This window comes from Platichthys flesus, chromosome 12, assembly GCF_949316205.1.
Source record: "Platichthys flesus chromosome 12, fPlaFle2.1, whole genome shotgun sequence".
Classification (NCBI taxonomy): Eukaryota; Metazoa; Chordata; class Actinopteri; order Pleuronectiformes; family Pleuronectidae; genus Platichthys; species Platichthys flesus.
Genome location: NC_084956.1, coordinates 1,916,412 through 1,934,648, shown reverse-complemented (window position 1 = coordinate 1,934,648; position 18,237 = coordinate 1,916,412). Strand labels below are relative to the sequence as shown.

General features: G+C 43.9%; 1 protein-coding gene across 1 annotated transcript; it reads left to right on the top strand.

The window, feature by feature from the left end:
- Window positions 1-1,350: 1,350 nt before the first annotated feature.
- cdh5 (cadherin 5) lies at window positions 1,351-17,592 on the top strand (the record flags this gene model as incomplete). Its single annotated transcript, XM_062400978.1, is given in 11 exon segments — window positions 1,351-2,112; window positions 10,866-11,105; window positions 11,264-11,543; window positions 12,268-12,390; window positions 12,500-12,667; window positions 12,782-12,963; window positions 14,998-15,111; window positions 15,788-15,930; window positions 16,022-16,155; window positions 17,249-17,358; window positions 17,490-17,592. Coding segments are annotated over 10 exon segments (1,597 nt in total), but the record flags the coding sequence as incomplete, so codon positions are not given.
- Window positions 17,593-18,237: the final 645 nt, after the last annotated feature.

Genomic DNA, 18,237 nt, shown 5'->3' with positions numbered 1-18,237 from the left:
CCCATACGTGTATTTTTAGGAAGTTCTTATAGTTCTGATAAATTCGATTTTAATTAGTTGGTTGATTTTATGAAAATGGCCTAAAACATCCTGGTTGACAGCTGAGACTGAATCGAGATTGGTCGAGAGCGCGTCTCAGTGGCTCCGCCCACAATCACAGCGACTCTGGTTTCAAGAGACCTCACCAGCACACGTACAATCGTGGTCAATCCGCTCCGCCTCCGAGTCGCTTTCAAGACTTTGAATGTGTCTGCCTCAATTACTCCAGTGACACAACATGTGCAGCAGAACAGGAAACAATTACATGTTTGTGTGTTTGTTGAGGAAACTCAGAGCAGCAAGGAGGTTTATCTACAAACACATAGAGACTAAACGAGCTGAAGGTCTGGAGTTAACTTCAAGTCTCTTTAAAGACCAAGAAGAAAAATAACTCTTTTAGAACAGAGATGAGTTTTTAAGGGTTTTGAACAAACCAGGAGAGAAACTCTGTATAAAGCTGGTTCTGACAAATCACTGCACTGAGAAAGAGAGAGAGAGAGAGAGGGAGATAGAGAGAGAGACTATATACACAGCTACTAGGGGACTTAAAGTAAATGTTGATTTTTATATTTTCATGCTAAATTTATGACCATATCGCTCCGAGCCTTAATGAAAATACTAAATGTAGAGCCGAGCTGAAACTGCAAATAACAAGAGAGCGAGTACACAGAGGAGAGTGAGTAGAGAGAGAGAGAGAAAGAGAGAGAGAGAGAGAGAGAGAGAGGGAGGGAGTGGTGGAAGTGTAAAAGAGAGGGAGAGAGGACTGCTGTTGCCACAGGAGAGGTTTTGTGTAAAAACACACAAGTCGGCTTTCCTGTCCAATCCAGCAAATTACCAATGACCGACTCCCCCCTGAAGAGATGAGGAGGGGGGTGAGATAGTGTGTCTGTGTGTGTGTGTGTGCAAGGCGCCCCCTCTCATCTCATTTACCGGCTTAGACAAGATCTTTCTGTCAGATACACACACACACACACACACACACACACACTTGCTCGCCAAACTCAGCCCCCTGAAATATTTACTAGCCTCATGTGAGGAAATCTCTGAGGATTATCCCCAATAACCTGTTTAACTTAATCCTTATCTCACACACATGAATAATAAATCTCTCCCCCCCCCTCTCTCTCTCTCTCTCTCTCCGAGACGGACGGAGAAGTAACGCCTCTCTCACCTCACTCTCCATCACCCTCCCTCCCTCTCTTCTTCCCCTCTCTTCTCACACACTCATTCCATCTGCTTCAGGAACATGAGCCGGCTGCTTTCTCTGCCTCTCCGAGTGTCTTTGAGCTGTTGTGACACATGTGCTCCCTCCCTACTTCTCTCTCTCTCCCTCTCCGGTCTCTCTCTCCACCGAACCCTCACCACACCTCCTCATACACCGTCTCTCTCTCTCTCTCTTCTGTGTTTCACTCCTCGGCCGGGGCAGGAAAAGGAGCGGTAGCAGCGGAGAGCAACGAAGGCTGATATCGATAACAGGAAGGGGAAGTGGGCAGTGACCTGAGTGAGAGAGGGCTGTGGTCACTCGTTGGCCACTGGATGAGTCAGAACATCGGAGGTGAGAGAACGAGAGACGAGGGAAAACCTGTTGGACTCTCTCACCTGTGGGGAATAGTCTTGACCGCCCGAGGAGGGATACAGACATTTCTGGGTAAAACTCAACAGTTGGAAGGATTAGAGTTTAACCTCTATTCTGAAGGATTAGAGCACTACCTGCTTCTGTTCCCACATTCCATACGACTCCCCAAAGAGTCTGTGGTTCTGGGATATTCAAGAGGAAACATCTGATCCGACCTCATCACCGACTTTATCACCTTAACAAAGGAATTTCTACAGAAACCCGAGGGGGAGAGAGAAATCCCTGCTCGTCCAAAGTCACCTGCTGTGGTCAAGTCTACATCTGACGAGGAGAAGAGGGAAGTACGGGCGTCGAGCCGGTGGTTTGACCCCCTGCTGTGGTAACGACCACAAGCCACTAATTCACACCCGAGCCTGCCAAGTACAGTTTGTCTGAGCGAGGGAACACCTGCAGGGATTCAAGGTCCGATCCTCGTCTGGTTTGGACTCTTCCTCGTGGTGAGTTTCTGTTTTTCTTTGCCATAGAGACACCGAGTGCACAGGTGTTTTATGGGTAGATAACGAGGATGTTCAACCACACGTCTCACATCGTTCCTCCTGAGTGCCAAAGACGTAACCCAGATCTGCTTAGAACCCCCCCCAGGCCGGTCTCCCAGTCCCTCCGGGGCTGAGACGCTCATGAATACCAGTCAAACCGTCTCAGAGAAGCTGCGTAAATAACCTGAGATGATGGTGAAAAACCCTTAAAGGACAAGCTGTCACTTTTCACATATGTCGTGCCGATGATTTCCGACAGCTCGGTGTAGATTTGAATGCTGTAATTGAGCTCTGCTGCTGCCCCCCCCCCCCCCAGAGGCCAGACTGTCATTCCTGAAGACAGACGGCTGCGGCCATTAGGACGATACGGGATGATCTCTGGACGGGGACTGGGAGAAAAAACAAATTAAGGGTTTTCAAGAGGTTTCCATATTATTGTGGTTGTCAAGTTGAACCTTTTTATTATTGATGATGCACATTTAATATTTCCTGAGCGATTTACAATTCAGAATAAGATCTGTGTGTTTCTAAAGAGCATTTATTGTTGAGACTTGAGGTTATTCATCTTCTTTCCGATGCATTTTGCCGCTTGTGCTCGTGTTTGTGACGATGCCGAGCGCGTGCACTTCAGAACAGTTTTCTCGGCGGAGGTGGATTTCCTCTGTGGATCTTGATCCGTGGCCCCGAGGGACAGAGGTGATTTGATTTGGTTGTTACGTCGAAAAGCCGTTGATGCAACTAAACCCAGTGGTCTAATTCCTGGAGAGGGAACTGTCAGGGAAAATCCTCTGGGTGCCATCTGGGAGACTTCACCCTCCCTCCCTCCCTCCTCGTCTCACACACACACACACACACACAGACACACACACACAGAAACACACAGACACACACACACACGATTACAGTCGTCGTTCATTCAGATACATGTCAGAGTGGTTGACAGGCTGTCCAGCTGTGGCCATGTTAGCTCGGCTGTGGTCACTGATTACTACTGAAGGACCCAGTAACTATTTCATTTTCAGTGGTTGACCTGTATTCTGTGTTTCTATCACATCTTCACCTTAATATGTATTTGAACAACTTTACATTTTTCCATACGTGCTTTGTAAAATCAGTTTTCACATTCAGATCTTGGTGGATGCTGAATAAGATGATAGATTGAATGATTAAGATGAAACACTTCAAGGGGAATGTTTTGATCACTGTAAACCATTCAATTGGACAATTTGAACCTTTATTCATTAACAAGAACCAATCAGCACGTCCTGCAGTTGCAGTGTGTCTTTGTAAAAGGAGGTTTCAACAGAGGAGGCTGGATTTTCAAGTTATTTTAACAGTCCGTCCATGTGATCACTCATTTTTATAGAGGAAATAAAATGTATGTTTTCCATTTTTAGGGCTTTTTCTTTACAATTTGAATCCATTTAGTTTGACATTGTGCCTTTAGCACAGATGGGCCCTGTCAGCCGAGCCAGAACCAATGAGGATAACAAGCTTTAAATGATTTTCAGATGACTGTGGGTCATTACTGTCGCTTCCAGAGCCGGCCCACATCATTCAAACCCGGCTCGCTGTGATAAAATCTGATTCGTCTGATTGTGAAGGAAAATAGAATTAACTGAAAAGCGCTTGATCACCAATCAGAGCGTGATCTCACTCTGGGACATGACAGAGTGTTAGTGAGGACACCGAGTGTGTGTCTGTGTGTGTTTGTGTGTGAGTGTGTGCGTGACGAGGAGCGGTTGCTGGCAGACAGATTGTTAGAAGCTGCTCTGTGATTAAACCTGTTTTAATCTCGACAACGCTAGTCGGCCGCCTCACGACTCCGAGGCCGTGGAATCACTTCCCACGTACACAAATAAAACAAACTGTGAATTGAGGGTAAGTAGAGTTAAATAGTAAAGTCCACTAAATTGTTTCAGAGACACCATGTTGGGAGAGATTTGGAGATCGTGCCGGGCTCACAGGGCCTGATCACCACAGTCCTGATCCGGCTCCTGTTGCACGTCCTGAAAGTTACGAGGACAAATCACACATCTGAACCTCGGATTGGTTCGATCCACAGAATCCTCTCATTTAAACAGGTTCCGCCTCAGGGGATATCAGAGCAAATGTCACGTCAGTCAGGCTGTTCCATTATGCAGCAGGCCTGGGCTCAAAATTATCGGAGAGGAAAAAGGTCATGTTATCATGAAGTTTAACAGGGTTCTTCCTCAGGGGACCTTGACTGCACTCCCATCCAGCTTGTGGGTATCTCCAAATAAAGTTGAGATTGCCTGGAACTTGACATTTGACATTTTGGTCTGAGAGTGGAGGAGTTTCACTTGAAAGACAGAAGAGAGTCCAAATTGTTCATCCTCCAGGGAGCATGCATGAGTTGTGATTTTAGAATTTAGGATATTTTAGCCTCATCATAGTGTGCTTTGCTTTTAACATAACCAACAAGACCTGTAACGATTATACTCTTGATTAAAACTGAATAAGAAGACAAGTTATCTGCACGTTTCCCCCCTGTATCTGTTTATCTGTTGATTGGTTTGTTTTTAAGCAAAACTGCAAATTTGGATTATTACGAAACTCAGCAGAAGGATGAGTCCAATTGCATTTTGGTTCAGATCCAGATAAAAGGGGGGGGGATCAAGTTATTCTCTCACTTTCTTTATAACAGATCCTCTTTGAGTTTCTGCAAAAGGAAAGTAAAAGTACACCTTGTTATCAAAGTATAACACAAAGGAGTTGCCATGTTACTCACTGTGCTGCCAAAGTTTATATCAGTTTCTTTCTAAAGTATATATTCATCAGTCAGTTAATGATTGATGCTGTTTCTTTGGCTCTGACACATAAAGACCACATCTCTAATATTTACTGAAACACTGGAGGTGTCAGTCTGGAACCAGATTCATCCTGTAATCACAAATTCACTTTATTTTGTTGCCGGGGAGAAGCTGTGAGTCACTGTCTGACTCTCATTGAGATCTTGTTATTCAAATAAATAGTCCTGTCTGTGGTTTAAATAATTAAAGAAAGCGGAGGACACGTTCACCATGAGCCGTCAGGATGTGATGCACGACATCCAGACACTCGCTCACAGGAGGAATGAAGGAAAGACAGATTTCGTCACAGGGGGAATTTTCACTGATGTCTTCACAACTCGCAACAAAGACTTTTTGGGCGAACTTCTCTGACCCGTCGGCAGCCGCCAGGATTCTGAAGTCTTGTTGACTTCGTTTCGGAGCTTTAGCCTTTGGTTCATCGCAAACTAGGTCAGACCTGTCTGCCAGTCTCACAACATCCCGGAGAATGACAACTGTATCTCCGTGTCTGAGTCTGCTGCTCGGCTTCTCTTTGCCCGTGGACAACGTACAGATGTAATTACAGATATTCCCTGCCTGTTATTTATTTCTTCACACCTCGCAAAGACTCCTCCGAAAAATGATGCCGTAAATAACTCTGTATAATCCTGTGTGTGAGATTTGAATGCGTGACTCTCTTAAAAATGAACAACTGTAAACGGAAATTATATATTGGTATATATAAGTTATTTACTTCTTATCCTCCTTATCCTGTCACTTTCCAAACATCATGTGATGACCTATACTAACTAAAAAGATTTAAAAAGTACAGAAGTTAAAGTGAACAGGGTTTATAAATGTGTTTATCCTTCTCACCTTCGTACAAGGTGTTAAATCTGCTTTTGAAAGGTGAAGTGGAGAGAGTGAAAGGGGGATGAAAAAGGTGAGAAAAGGAAAAAAGCCGTTATGATCCACAGGAGACAGAAATAGAGTTTGTGGAAAAAAACCAAGACACAGTTTTCACCTTGAGAGATTCAACGAGGGAGAAAGTGGAGTTTGAGTTGAGCTGAAAAGACGGAGACGACGAACAGGAGACAAAGTCAAGAAGGAGCGAGTGGACGAAGAGAGAGAGAGAGAGAGAGAGAGGGAGGGACAGAGTGACGCAGGCCCACATCAAAACCTGAGACTCGGGGACAGAAGCAGAAACAGGACTGAATACCAGGAAGGGTGTGTCCACCCACTAATGATGCGTCCTCATTAACTGACCCCTGAAGACATTGTGTACACACTTCCTGTTGCTGATAAAAGGGGAGGGGGGGGGGGAGAGACGTTGGACCTTGAAGGAGGAAACGCCGTTTTTAAAATATGCCCTTTTTGGGAAAATGCCCCCCCACCCCCCCTTCAATGAGTTTGTCATCAAAGACATTTGAGTGACGAATCAAGATGATGATAAGTGTGAGTAACACGTTACTGTACCGGACACGTACAGTCACGCAACAGGTGGCATGTGACAGGTGAAACCAGGATTGTCTCACAATTAAAAAGGTCTCATAACTTTGAAAGGTATTATACTGACTGTAATATCCCACATGAATACATATAATATGTTTAGTGTCTGTTACAAGTCTGGTCAGTGGGTCTCTGCTTCTGTTGAACCTCCTCTGAGGCTTTTTATTAATTTCTCTTAATTCATGTACTTGGTCATATATTGATGATTGTATATTTAAAAGCGTCCATAGCAACAGCCTTAGATACAACAGAAACGTGAAAAATCCTCTCAATAGCTAACAAACCAAATATCATATAGAGTCCATGAAAATAGTGAAACTAAAATCCATATTTCTCACCAAAACATTACAATTTCCACAAGAATAAAGGGATGTCTGCCAGTTTGTTCGTGTTGCTCTACATTTTCGTAGGAATTCACATGAAAATTCTTTACCAATAACTTTTCGTGAGATTTTATTCAAACCATTGTTATTGTAAGTAAAACATCTGTTGTAAATTACTTTTCACAATATAATGAGTCCACTATATTAAAAAATACTCACTTTGAACATTCGGACAAGTCAAAATGGAACTTTCTAGCATTGGAGTATGTGTAGTGAGTTCAGAGAAAGCTTTTGAACACAGCCATTGTTAATGTTATCAGTGCTTCTCCTATGAAGTCTTAATGTGGAAAGTCAAGAGTCAAGCTGGCACATCTTTTTCAATGTTCTTAAAAAATAGTTTTTCTGCAATATCCCACGATGGATAAAAGCCCCAAAACATGAAGCAGCCATTACAAAGTTCTAATGTTTCTGGGTTAGACATGTTATTTAACATAAATCAATGTTATTGAGGCACTCTTGAATTTTAGTGCCAACAGGAACTTCTAATTCCCTCAAATCTGATCTCAGGTCGCCACAGAACAGTTTTTAATTAAGTTGGAATGATTTATACGCTTGTGTGTTGCAGAGCTTGAGCAGAGGAACAACACAACATGTCCGACTGAAGACAGCAAACCAATGACAGTGATCGACTCGTTTAATTTAACCTATTGATGAACTGAGTGACTGGTTCATGGCCAGTAGCACTGGTTGACTTGTTAATAACATTAAGTCTCAGTGTGTTAAACAGCTTCAGTTGTGCTTCAGACAGACTCTTGCTTGTTTAGTTTTTTCCTCCTCAGTCTTCGTAGTGTTATCTTCTTCTGTAGTTTTCTGAAGCTGCTGCTGCGTGAGAACATTTGTGTTCAGCTCTGAGGGAGATAACTCTGTTTGTCTAGAAGTTGTTGAGAGGAAGGATACGACCGACCCTGAAACAGGTTCGGTCACAGTCAGGACATAGACAGGACATCTGACTGGTGTCCAACAGAAGCTGTGTTTCACTGTGTATCGGGGGGAAAGCTGATTGGCCCCTGAAGTGCTGCTGTCCAGTCTTTTCACATGACAAACAACTGGTACCACAAATCAAAGAAAGAAATATTGGAGTGAGTCTACTATCGGAGACCTGAGAGTATTTTATTTCAATGAAATTGATAGAATAGACAACTATTAGGTCACACTTTATTGGGGATGCAAGGACGATGGGAAATAAAACAAGTCCCACTCATCTTTCCTAAAGTTAAGTCAAATAATAACACACAATTACAATAGGACCTCCTCTTGTTATCTGTGTGGGTCAAACTTCACAATGTGGTCGATTGCAAGTAAAACGTCCACAAACAGGATTTAAGAGAGGAAAAATTAATCCAGTCAAAGAATTTGGGGGAAGTGATTTAATCAGAGCTCAGACGCTGCCACGCAAACGTAAAATTACATCAATGCATCGAGTCAAATCAATAAATACCTCAAGTGTTGCTTCAAATTAATAAAACTCTAAAACACAGAGGATAGTGAGAGAAGGTTTGAAAAATAATATATCTCTTTGGTATTAAATTTTAATGTCAACTTGATTGCTTTTTGTTTATTTCCAGTTTGATGGGAACCAGAGCAGCAGATGTTTACTGGCTATAGCATAGAAGTAAATTCCAATAAAAGACGATGCACTTGTGTTTAATTAATTTACCCCTGAAAGGAAATGAAACAACCACGACAAAAAAAAACACAAGAGGGAAAAAATCAAACCACAAAACAAAAGGATGTGAACTAAAGGACTGAGAATCACAGTCGAGTGTTTGTGTGAGCTGATTTGTGGGGAGCCGTGTGAAGAGGTCAGCGCAGGGCAGCACAATACCAGATTAGGCCATTAGAGGGGGACTACTTTGTGTCGGCATAATCCCCTCATCATAATCTCTCTTTCCCCCCCCCCCCCCCCCCGCCGCTAATGGCTGGGAGACAATAAGATGCAGTAATCTGTCCACCGGGACGGCACAGGGCCGCGTGGAGATATCTGCCGGAGTACAGAGCACATATAGACTCAAATGTTTTGAAGATTAGTTCCCTGGCATTTCTGCTTTATTAGATAGTGTGGGGGGGGGGGGGGGGGGGGGGGAGAGATGGAAGGAAAGGGCGGGAGGAAAAGCTTCAAGTTTACTAAAGAGCTGGTGTTTGTGTCTTTTATACATTTTTATTTTTGGTTAAATGTTGTTAAAATGGCTTTGAGGCAGAAAGAGCTGATGCAACACAGAGAAACTTTCAGATCAGAACAAACCAAAAATCTGATTCCACCAAAATCACACATTGAGATAAAGTGTTTGTTAATTTCGTTATGCTTTCATAGATTTGATATCTAGATATGGACGTCTCAAATTCATATACAAAAATTAAGACAAAAAATCCTGCTGGTTTTGTGATTTATTGTTGTGATATGTATTAAGTATTAAGCTCCTGTCAGTCGAGGCTTGACTTGACTTTAATCCAAACTGTAATATTTCAACCACAGGATTGAGTAACATGACATTTTCTACAGATATTAATTTCACCCCAGAATCCCACATGTTCTCCAAAGCATCACCAGCAAGTCAGACTTCACTGCAGTTAAACATTTCTAAGCTAAAATTATGGATTGGCTCAAACATAGAACACACAGCATGGTCCCCAGAGGACGACTTCCTGTTTCACTCATGAGACGTGTGTCTTGTTTTGGGATCTGGTGTCAAATCACGATGGAATGTCTTCCTGATAGTCGTGTTCCTGGGGAACTCGGTTCCAGAGAATTGTCCTCTGGCTCCATCGTTCAGTCAAACTTTAATCTGTTGTAGTTTGGCTTTTGTTTATGATCAACGTTACCTACTCATAAAGCAAATAGAATGTTCCACTCTCTCCCCCCCCCCCCCCCCTCATGTTCTCCACATGATGGAGAACAGCGCTGCCTTAGAAGACAAATGTCTGTGCTGCAGTACAATCCACACTTTGGGAATAAATCCACTCTGTTTTAGGTTTTACTCTGATCTGATGCCAAAACACAGAAAGTGTTTTTTACAACTCGTGTTCTACAAATCGTCGTGTCCTACATTTCAATGATCTGGAGCTGAAACAGTGGAAATCGCTTTGTTCGTCTTATGAAGCAATTTATCAGGAATGTGTGCTCTCGTTTGTGCTTTTCTGTTTTTTAAGCAGAGCACGTTGTGTAATGTCACGACAAAAAGTCGATCCAGATTCTGGTGTTTGTTGTGGAGCGAGTTCAGTGTGTTGCAGCCCCTTGTTGTGCAAATGCAGCGGATTTAATGAAACACAGAGGAGGCTGCGTTCCCTTTCATGTGTTCTGTCAGAGCACGAACGTATTTAAGTATAAAATTCATGTAAAAACAAAACAACTGACTCATTATCCCAGATTGAATCAAGACGGGGGGAAAAGCCACAGAGCCGTCACTTCTCTACGCCCCAAAGTGCTTTCTCCCTTTTCCACAATTTGTACCAAAACAAAATAATGATCAAATATTCAAAATGTCAAACAGTCCCCGTGTGGAGACTGACCTTCCTGCTGTCTGATGAAGATGGACATCCTAAGTGGTTTTAATGTCAGCTCCTCTCTCCGTCTGTCTCCCTCGTTCCGTCTCTCTCTCTCTCTCTCTCTCATGCAGAACCAGTGGGTCAGGACCCGAACTGGGTCACCGGCCTATGTTTAATAGATCCCCATACGACCACAGTGTCGATACGCTTTCAGCTCGGGCCCCGTGATGAGAGGCTAAATGTTTCATTTGGGTCCCAGCCTGAAAAGGTTTAAGAGCCCTGGTCCTCAATGATAGCTAGACCTCGAGCTCCTCTGCAGACTGGGGGGGGGGGGGCAGCGAGTCCTTGGCCTTCACTCTGAGTCTCACCCTGGCACAGAGAAGGAGGTCTGTCCACAGCTGATAAGTGGTTTTAATGTGATCTTCTCTCTCTCCTCTCCCTCCATTTTCCTCGCTACACCCCCACATCTCTTATACCCGTCTTGCCTCTTCCTCCTCCCGCCTCATTCACTCCTCCTTCTCCCCCCTCCCTCGTTTCCCTGCCGCAGATGATGGCTTGGCTCCAGCTGTGGACCATGGGGCTCATGGCCACGATGGCCTTATCCGTCTCTCTCGCCATTGCGGAAGTCTCTGACCTTCCGGTGGCGGAAACAGAGAAACACGGCGCCTTCGGAATCGTGAAGAAGGAGACGCATCCCGTCCTGATCAGGCAGAAGAGAGCCTGGATCTGGAACTCGCTCTACGTGGAAGAGGAAAAGCCTGCACCCATTCCCTACAAGATAGGACAAGTGAGTTAACGTTCAACATCTTGACCTCGCTGTGGGAAGCTGTGTCGGAGTCTGCTTCTCTTCCTCCACACAGATCGATCTTTAAACTTTCAATACTCTCCTTCCCTCATGTTGGAATTCCAGACAAATCAACTCAACTCTTTCTTCCCCTTTCACAGCTGAAGTCCACCCAGAAGGTGGAGGTGAAGAGATTTAGGATAGAGGGTGAAGGAGCGAACACCATCTTCACCGTGGATGCCAAAGGAGACCTGTACGTCACCAGGCTCCTGGACCGAGAGGAGAAGAGCTCGTACCATCTGGTCGCCAAGATGTTTGACGGGAACAACAAGCTCATAGAGGACACTGGAGAGTTTATTGTGCAGGTCAATGACATCAACGACAACATTCCCGTGTTCCCCAGAACGTACAATGGGTCCATTATGGAGAGGTCTGCCATAGGTGAGTAGGGGAACTGGGAAACAGGTGGTTCTTTGGAAGAATCTGTGGATGATACCAGGTGGAAAATACGTTTTAAGTGGACTTCATAGGCCCACGACATATAAGTAAGATATACCAGCCATAGCCCAAGCTCTGTGAGTCATCTACAGTCCAAGCAGAGTGATGCTTTGTTTTTGTACAAACCCAGCTTTTGCATATTCAGTGTGAAAATTGAGGGAGATGGCCAGCCAATGTGAATATCCCTCAATATTTAAATACTTTAAATATCACTTACACGAGCAGCCTGAATTCCAACAGGATTCCACTCTCTAACTCATAGACATCAGTCCCTTAATAAGCCTGATTCATGAATTATTCCACGGTAATAGGTGAAAAATAAACTTTCACAAGGTTGAAAACAATCGTGTGTAAGTTTCCTAACCGTCCTCCCACCGAGTTCCATAGAAATCCTTTAAGTAATTCTTGTGTAATCCAGCCGACAAACAAACTGTCCAACAGATGGACAGGAAGTAATAAAAGAAGTTTCTGTTGCTTCAGATAAACATCTGACGTTTGTTATCCAGAGATATGCTGGGAACTTGTGTCGCAATCATTAGCACACACACACACACACGCACCACAATGAAGCAATCAAACAAATATGAGATCATAATCAGCTTCTTGAACACATTAACACTATGAGCTGCAGCCTGTTGATACAAATCCGTCTCTTCATTGTCTCCAGGAACCAAAGTGGAGGAGGTGAAGGCGACTGATGCCGACGACCCGACCAGCGCCAACGCAGAGCTCAAGTATTCTCTGACCCGAGATGGAGACACCTCTGCTTTCGCCATCGACAGCACCACAGGTCGGTTCAACCTGGTCCTAACGCCAACATCTTCTTATTCTCAATTTCACACATTTTCACTTGATTGTGAGTCAGAGCTGAATCCAAAGATAACTCTCTCTCTCTTCAGGTGTGATCAGCTGCAACGTGAACACACTGGACCGGGAGACTAAGAGTCAGTATGTGGTGGTGGTCAAAGCTCAGGACCTGAGAGGACTCGCTGCTGGCAACACGGCCACCACCTCCGTCACCATCACCATCACAGACACCAACGACAACATCGCCTCCTTCGCCCAAAGTAAGAAACAAAAAGGGTTCCGAGTCATATTCAAAATCCAATAACCTGCCTATTAAATATTCTAATTTCTTTCATGAGCAGATTCTTTAAACTGGTGATTTCTCTCGTCCACAGAGGTCTATTGGCTGGAGGTTCCAGAGGACCAAAAGCTGAATGAGAAGATCGGGACTCTAGAGCTGGAGGACAGAGATCAGATCCAGAACAAAGAACCCATCTTTACCATTCTGAATGAGAACAGCAAGGTGTTTAACATTGAGCTCAGCGCCAGCAAGGACGGGAACCTCATGCTCAAGCAGGTAATGGTGGATTAAATACGTTTTAAAGACCCTTTAACTGCTCAATTTATAAATCTGCTAAGTTAAATCATTTTATTGTGGAAAGCCTCATCCTACATCCCAAGATAGAGGGAAGGAGAATAACCAATTTCTTCATAGGATAAGTTTTAAAATCCCAAAATATCTTGTTGCATGAGGTGGTGGAGAATCAGGCACCACCTTTAAAGATCTGAGGCTCACGTGTCCAAAGTGTCGGTAAAAGTCTTAAATGGCATCAACATGTTCAGACACCCCCGTCCCTCAGTTTGGTACAGTCCGCATAAAAATAGAGCAAATAGTTCAATAACCAAATTATAAACTTTAAGAGTAGCGAGCATAGGATTATGACACATTGCATTTTCTAAGAGGTGTTTTTGGTTCTGGTTCCTCTCTCGATTTCTGAAACCTCCAAATTCTCCACCGATTACACCGGGAAATTAAACTTGAGATAAAATGGATGACAATGAATCATTTCACCTGACTCAAGCCCAAAAGCTTGGGCCTCCTGTCTGGGAGAGATACTCTGACTCACAGGAGCTGCAGCGGGTCGACTCTCACCGGTCGCTGCTCTTCACATATAAAGTATTTAGGACATCAGAGAGTTGGAAACGTATTCTAATGAAACGAGCTCTGTGATAGCTTGCACCCACGCTGGCCTGGAATCACACAACTCGCCCCTCAGCTCCGCAGCCCTCCTCATCTTCCTCACCGGCTGTGTTTACATGGAGAGAGTAAGCCGGCTATCGGCCACACTGCGGTGAAGGTCTTATTCTCGTTAAGCTGTTTACACGTGTCTTTGATACCCTGCGACTATCCGTGGGGCCGTGAATAATCCAGTTAACAGAATATTCCTGTCTACCTGTGGTGTCCCATTCTCAGATAAAGAAGCAAAAGGCACATTTAAGCGAACAGTAAGCTATTTTCTAATACAGGGTAAATAAATGATAATCCCGGCTGAAGTATGACAGTAAGCGCCGCTCGCTGTCACGTATTTGTTGACATGAAAGTGTTTACACAAACACGTCACAGTGTGCAAGGCTCAATTTGTGAAGATGATGAAAAAAATACAAAATGAAAGGAAGGAGGAATTTCCATGCTTCGGTAAAATATTTAACACGGAGCTGAAAAAAATCTGGCATTTGAATGCGTCTGTTAAATCCAGAGTTTGAGCTGAAGCAGGTTGTTTCAGCTCAGTTGGAGCATTTAGAAAAATCTTTACACCTGGAATCCAGCAGCTGTGCTGAGTGCACAGACGCAGGTGTGATGCATTCAGGAGCACGATCAGAATAACATGAGAAACAAAGTGCTAGTGCAACGGGTACCTGAGCCAACAGCAGGAGGACGAGTGGGCGATGTGCACAGGTCTTAAGGAAATACACATTTTATAGAAACATATGGAAAAACATCACAGTCAGACCTCAAGGACATCATTTCTGCATCAGATTTAAACAGCAGGTGCAAGTTACTGAGATGTGGGATCAAATCTACACAAAGCCTTTTTGAAATATCTCAGAAATGCACCTCATGATTTATTTTAAGAACATTTGGGGAAATAAACAGTCTATTAATCCCTGGAAGGCAGGAAAGTTAGAACATACAAATCTCACTAATGGAACCAGAAGCAAAGCGAATCATGAATAATGAAAAACAGGGAACATGAATAAACGTAACTCAAGATGTGAATCGACGAGGAGGAGTGAGGAGCACGAGACTAAATACACGGGAGAGGGAATCGAACACAGGTGAAACACATCATGGCGGAGCAGGCGAGGGCTGAGGAGGGAAACCAGACAAAGACAGGAAGTGAAGCAAGACACGGGAGGAAAGACTCGTCAAAGTAAAACAGGAACTAACAAATTCCAAAGGGTCAAAGAAGCAAAACTACAAAATCAGACAAAATAATTTGTGCATTTAAAGATCTCCCAATGACAACAGGTCCTAATTGATTGTGATCATTTTAACATCAAATGTTGTATTCTAACCTTGGCTGATGACCCCCCCCCCCCCCCCCCCCAGGCATTGGACTACGAGACAATGAGCAGCTACACCATCAACGTCCAGGTGCGGGAGAACCTGAGGAATCTGCGTTTTCCTGCGGACAACGTGAACAGCGCCCTCACCGCGGCTCAGGTGAATCTCACACAGGACATCAGCCGTCTTTAAGCTTTCCTCCATGACACCTCATCGCCCTGCTGCTCATCACCTCTCCAATGAAAACGTGAAAGAGGAGAAACACTGCACCATACACACACACCAGTGAATTCAGCTGATTACGAGCGAAGAAATATTCGGTGCGCTACATTTTCAGTTTTATGATCAGGAAATAATGTTACTCATGAGGTTTTGATGGTAAGGTCACGTTCGACATTTACATATTTCAGGTAATGGCGCCTCCGAGGTGGTAAATGTCACTTTAACTCTGTCGCAGTCCGGAACCGTGGAGCTGCTCAGTCATTACAATCAGTGCCACAATGAGCCTGACTCACAAAATGACTTCAGTCCAACGCTCACCGTGGAGTTTAACTTCCACCTGCAGCTCTCGCCACTTCCACGTCAATGTGATTGAGCCCTAAACGTCTCTAAAGGAGCTCTTACAGTTTTTTTTATAAATACAATTGAACCAATTTCCACGACACCTGGAGTCAGGATGAGGAATGGGTTGGGGAAGTAGTCATTTCAATTTTTTTATTAACATTTTATTATTCTCCAAAGGAATATCTCAGGAATAAATCAAACATATTCAATTGTTCCTTCAACGTGCTCAGAAGTCAAAGCTGTCTTTCAATGAGTGATTTGAAATTGACAGGTGAACATCAAGGTGCTGGACGTGGACGAGCCTCCAGTCTTCTCTCAGCCCATCTACACCTTCACCGTGGTAGAAGAACGCATGGTGAACAACATCGGAGTCATCACGGCCCGGGATCCTGACAAAGCCAAGTTGACCATACGGTACAGTGCGGTGCAAACCATCACAACAACGTGTGTAGCTCCAGTACTCTGCAGAGTGAGTCTCAACCATCCCCTCTCTTTGTGCGTTTAGATACTCCATCTTGGACAAAGACTGTCCTATCAGCATCAACCCGCTCACGGGACAGCTGTCCACCCTGAGGACATTAGACAGGGAACTGGAGGCCACACACATGTTTCAAGTCAAGGCGCAGGAGGAGCCCAGTGGTACGACACACACACACACACACACAGACACACACAGATGGGTTTATTAATCCTGTTTCCTTTAAACAATAGATGCTCACTTCTGAAATGAGAACCATGTGTTTCCTCTAGCGACAGCGATGTGCAGGGAGGGAGTGAGAAAAGGCCAAACGGAGACAGGCTGTTCTTCTCCCTCACTGAGCAGCTCCTCCTCTGAGTTTCACTGAGGGACGGGGGTGTGAGACATTAACAGGGATTTTTATAGATTTAACACGTTGCCAAAACACCTGGTCGACCCACACGAGGGAGAGAGAGTGAGCAGGAAAATCACATTAGCGTCTCTCTTTGTTCACTCGCAGCTCCCGAACCCAACCCTGTATTTTTAGATCAGCCATGAATGAAATCCAAAGATCTATTTCGGTGGCTTGTCACGATGTTTAAGGAACACAATGGTCCCCAGAGTGTGACAAGGTCCTGGATATACACTGCATGTACTGTACTAAAGATAGTTTCCAAAAGAGAGGCAGGAAACACGGTTATCAAAAGATGACTATTCAAAAAAACTGAATGTAAAAGCTGCTTTGATGTGTCAACAACCTGACAAACAGAGAGAAGAGGCTTTGAGTGGGTCGACCTGATTCAGATCAATCAGTGCACGCAGACAGACACACACCTGATCTTCATCAGCGGCCCCGCTCAGACCTGGGATCAGTTTAACATCTGTCCTGAGTGATCGGATCAGAAGGGCTTTAATGTCACGATGAGCAAATCACACATGTACGCGTGATGATCAGTCTAGAAAACAATCAATCTCATTCTTTCCAGGTCTGAATGATGTTTAACATAAATTAACACAAATCGTCTGAAGTGATTCGACAAAACTGCTGCAAAGAAAATGGAGCCAAAATGAAGATGGATTGTTTTGGTTTCCCCAGGATGTTTAATCATTTCAATGAATCATGCAAAGTGGGAAAAACAAGCGATCTCTATTAAAGAAAAATAGATGATTTCCTCTTCAGCTGTTTTTCCTGTACAAAATGTATAAAAACAACAACACCTGCATCGAACACCTCCTTCATTAGATAAATCATGTGTTGCTGCCTCTTGTCTGCAGGTTTGGAGTCTTTCGTGAAAGTGAACATCAACGTTCAGGACATTAACGACAACAAGCCCGAGCTGGCAGTGGACGAGATCTTTGTGTGTGAGAACGACGTCACTAATACGGTGAGAAGGAGCTGTTTCCTTATGTTATTTAATATTTCATCAATATGCTTTCTATCATTCTTTATTAACTGGCTATAAGACGTGTGCCCTCGCTGGTTTGGTTTAATGACATTTCTCTTGTGGTTCCTCAGGTGATCGGAACCTTGAGAGCTACAGATAAAGACGACCAGCTGCCGTCTTTCAGCTTCGGCCTCAGCAGTGAGAGCTCCAACTTCTCCATCAGAGACTACGGCAGTAAGTCTCTTCTCCTGAGCCTTTATTTACCTTCCCTGTCTTTTTCTCAGTCCTCTAAATGGTGCTCGAAGAAAGGACTCGGCACGTGTTGCTATGCGACGACTGATTCTCCTTCTTGAAGCCGATGCTCTGCTGCTGAGATTTGGAAATTATTTCAACTGAGGGTGTCTGGGACCCTGAGTGTTGTCTAGAATGCACAACAGCAGATATTGAATATAATGAGACCAAGTGGATGTGTGAGACCGTCATGTGATCTGGAGGATGTTAAAGAAACATGTGACACACGGTGCTGCTGCTGCTGGGAGGCTTAAATCAAATCATACATGCAGAACTAGGAAATGTGAAGATATGCGTGAGAGCAGTTCCAGGATGTGAAGTGAAAAGCTCCAGACAAACTTTCATAATTCATGTACTGTGGTTTTAAAAAAAGGATGAAGAATCTTCTGATAGACAACCTGATATATTTATGTATAATTTAACATTTAAATTCACTTTCTTTTAAGCAGTAGTACCAGGTAATATATCTTGAATATTAAACATACATCAAAAGAGAGTGTTCTGCCACCAAGAGATTAAAGCAGCATCTATTTTCAGCCGATCTGAATCCATTTAATACAAAAAATCTGTAGATATAAAAGTACAATT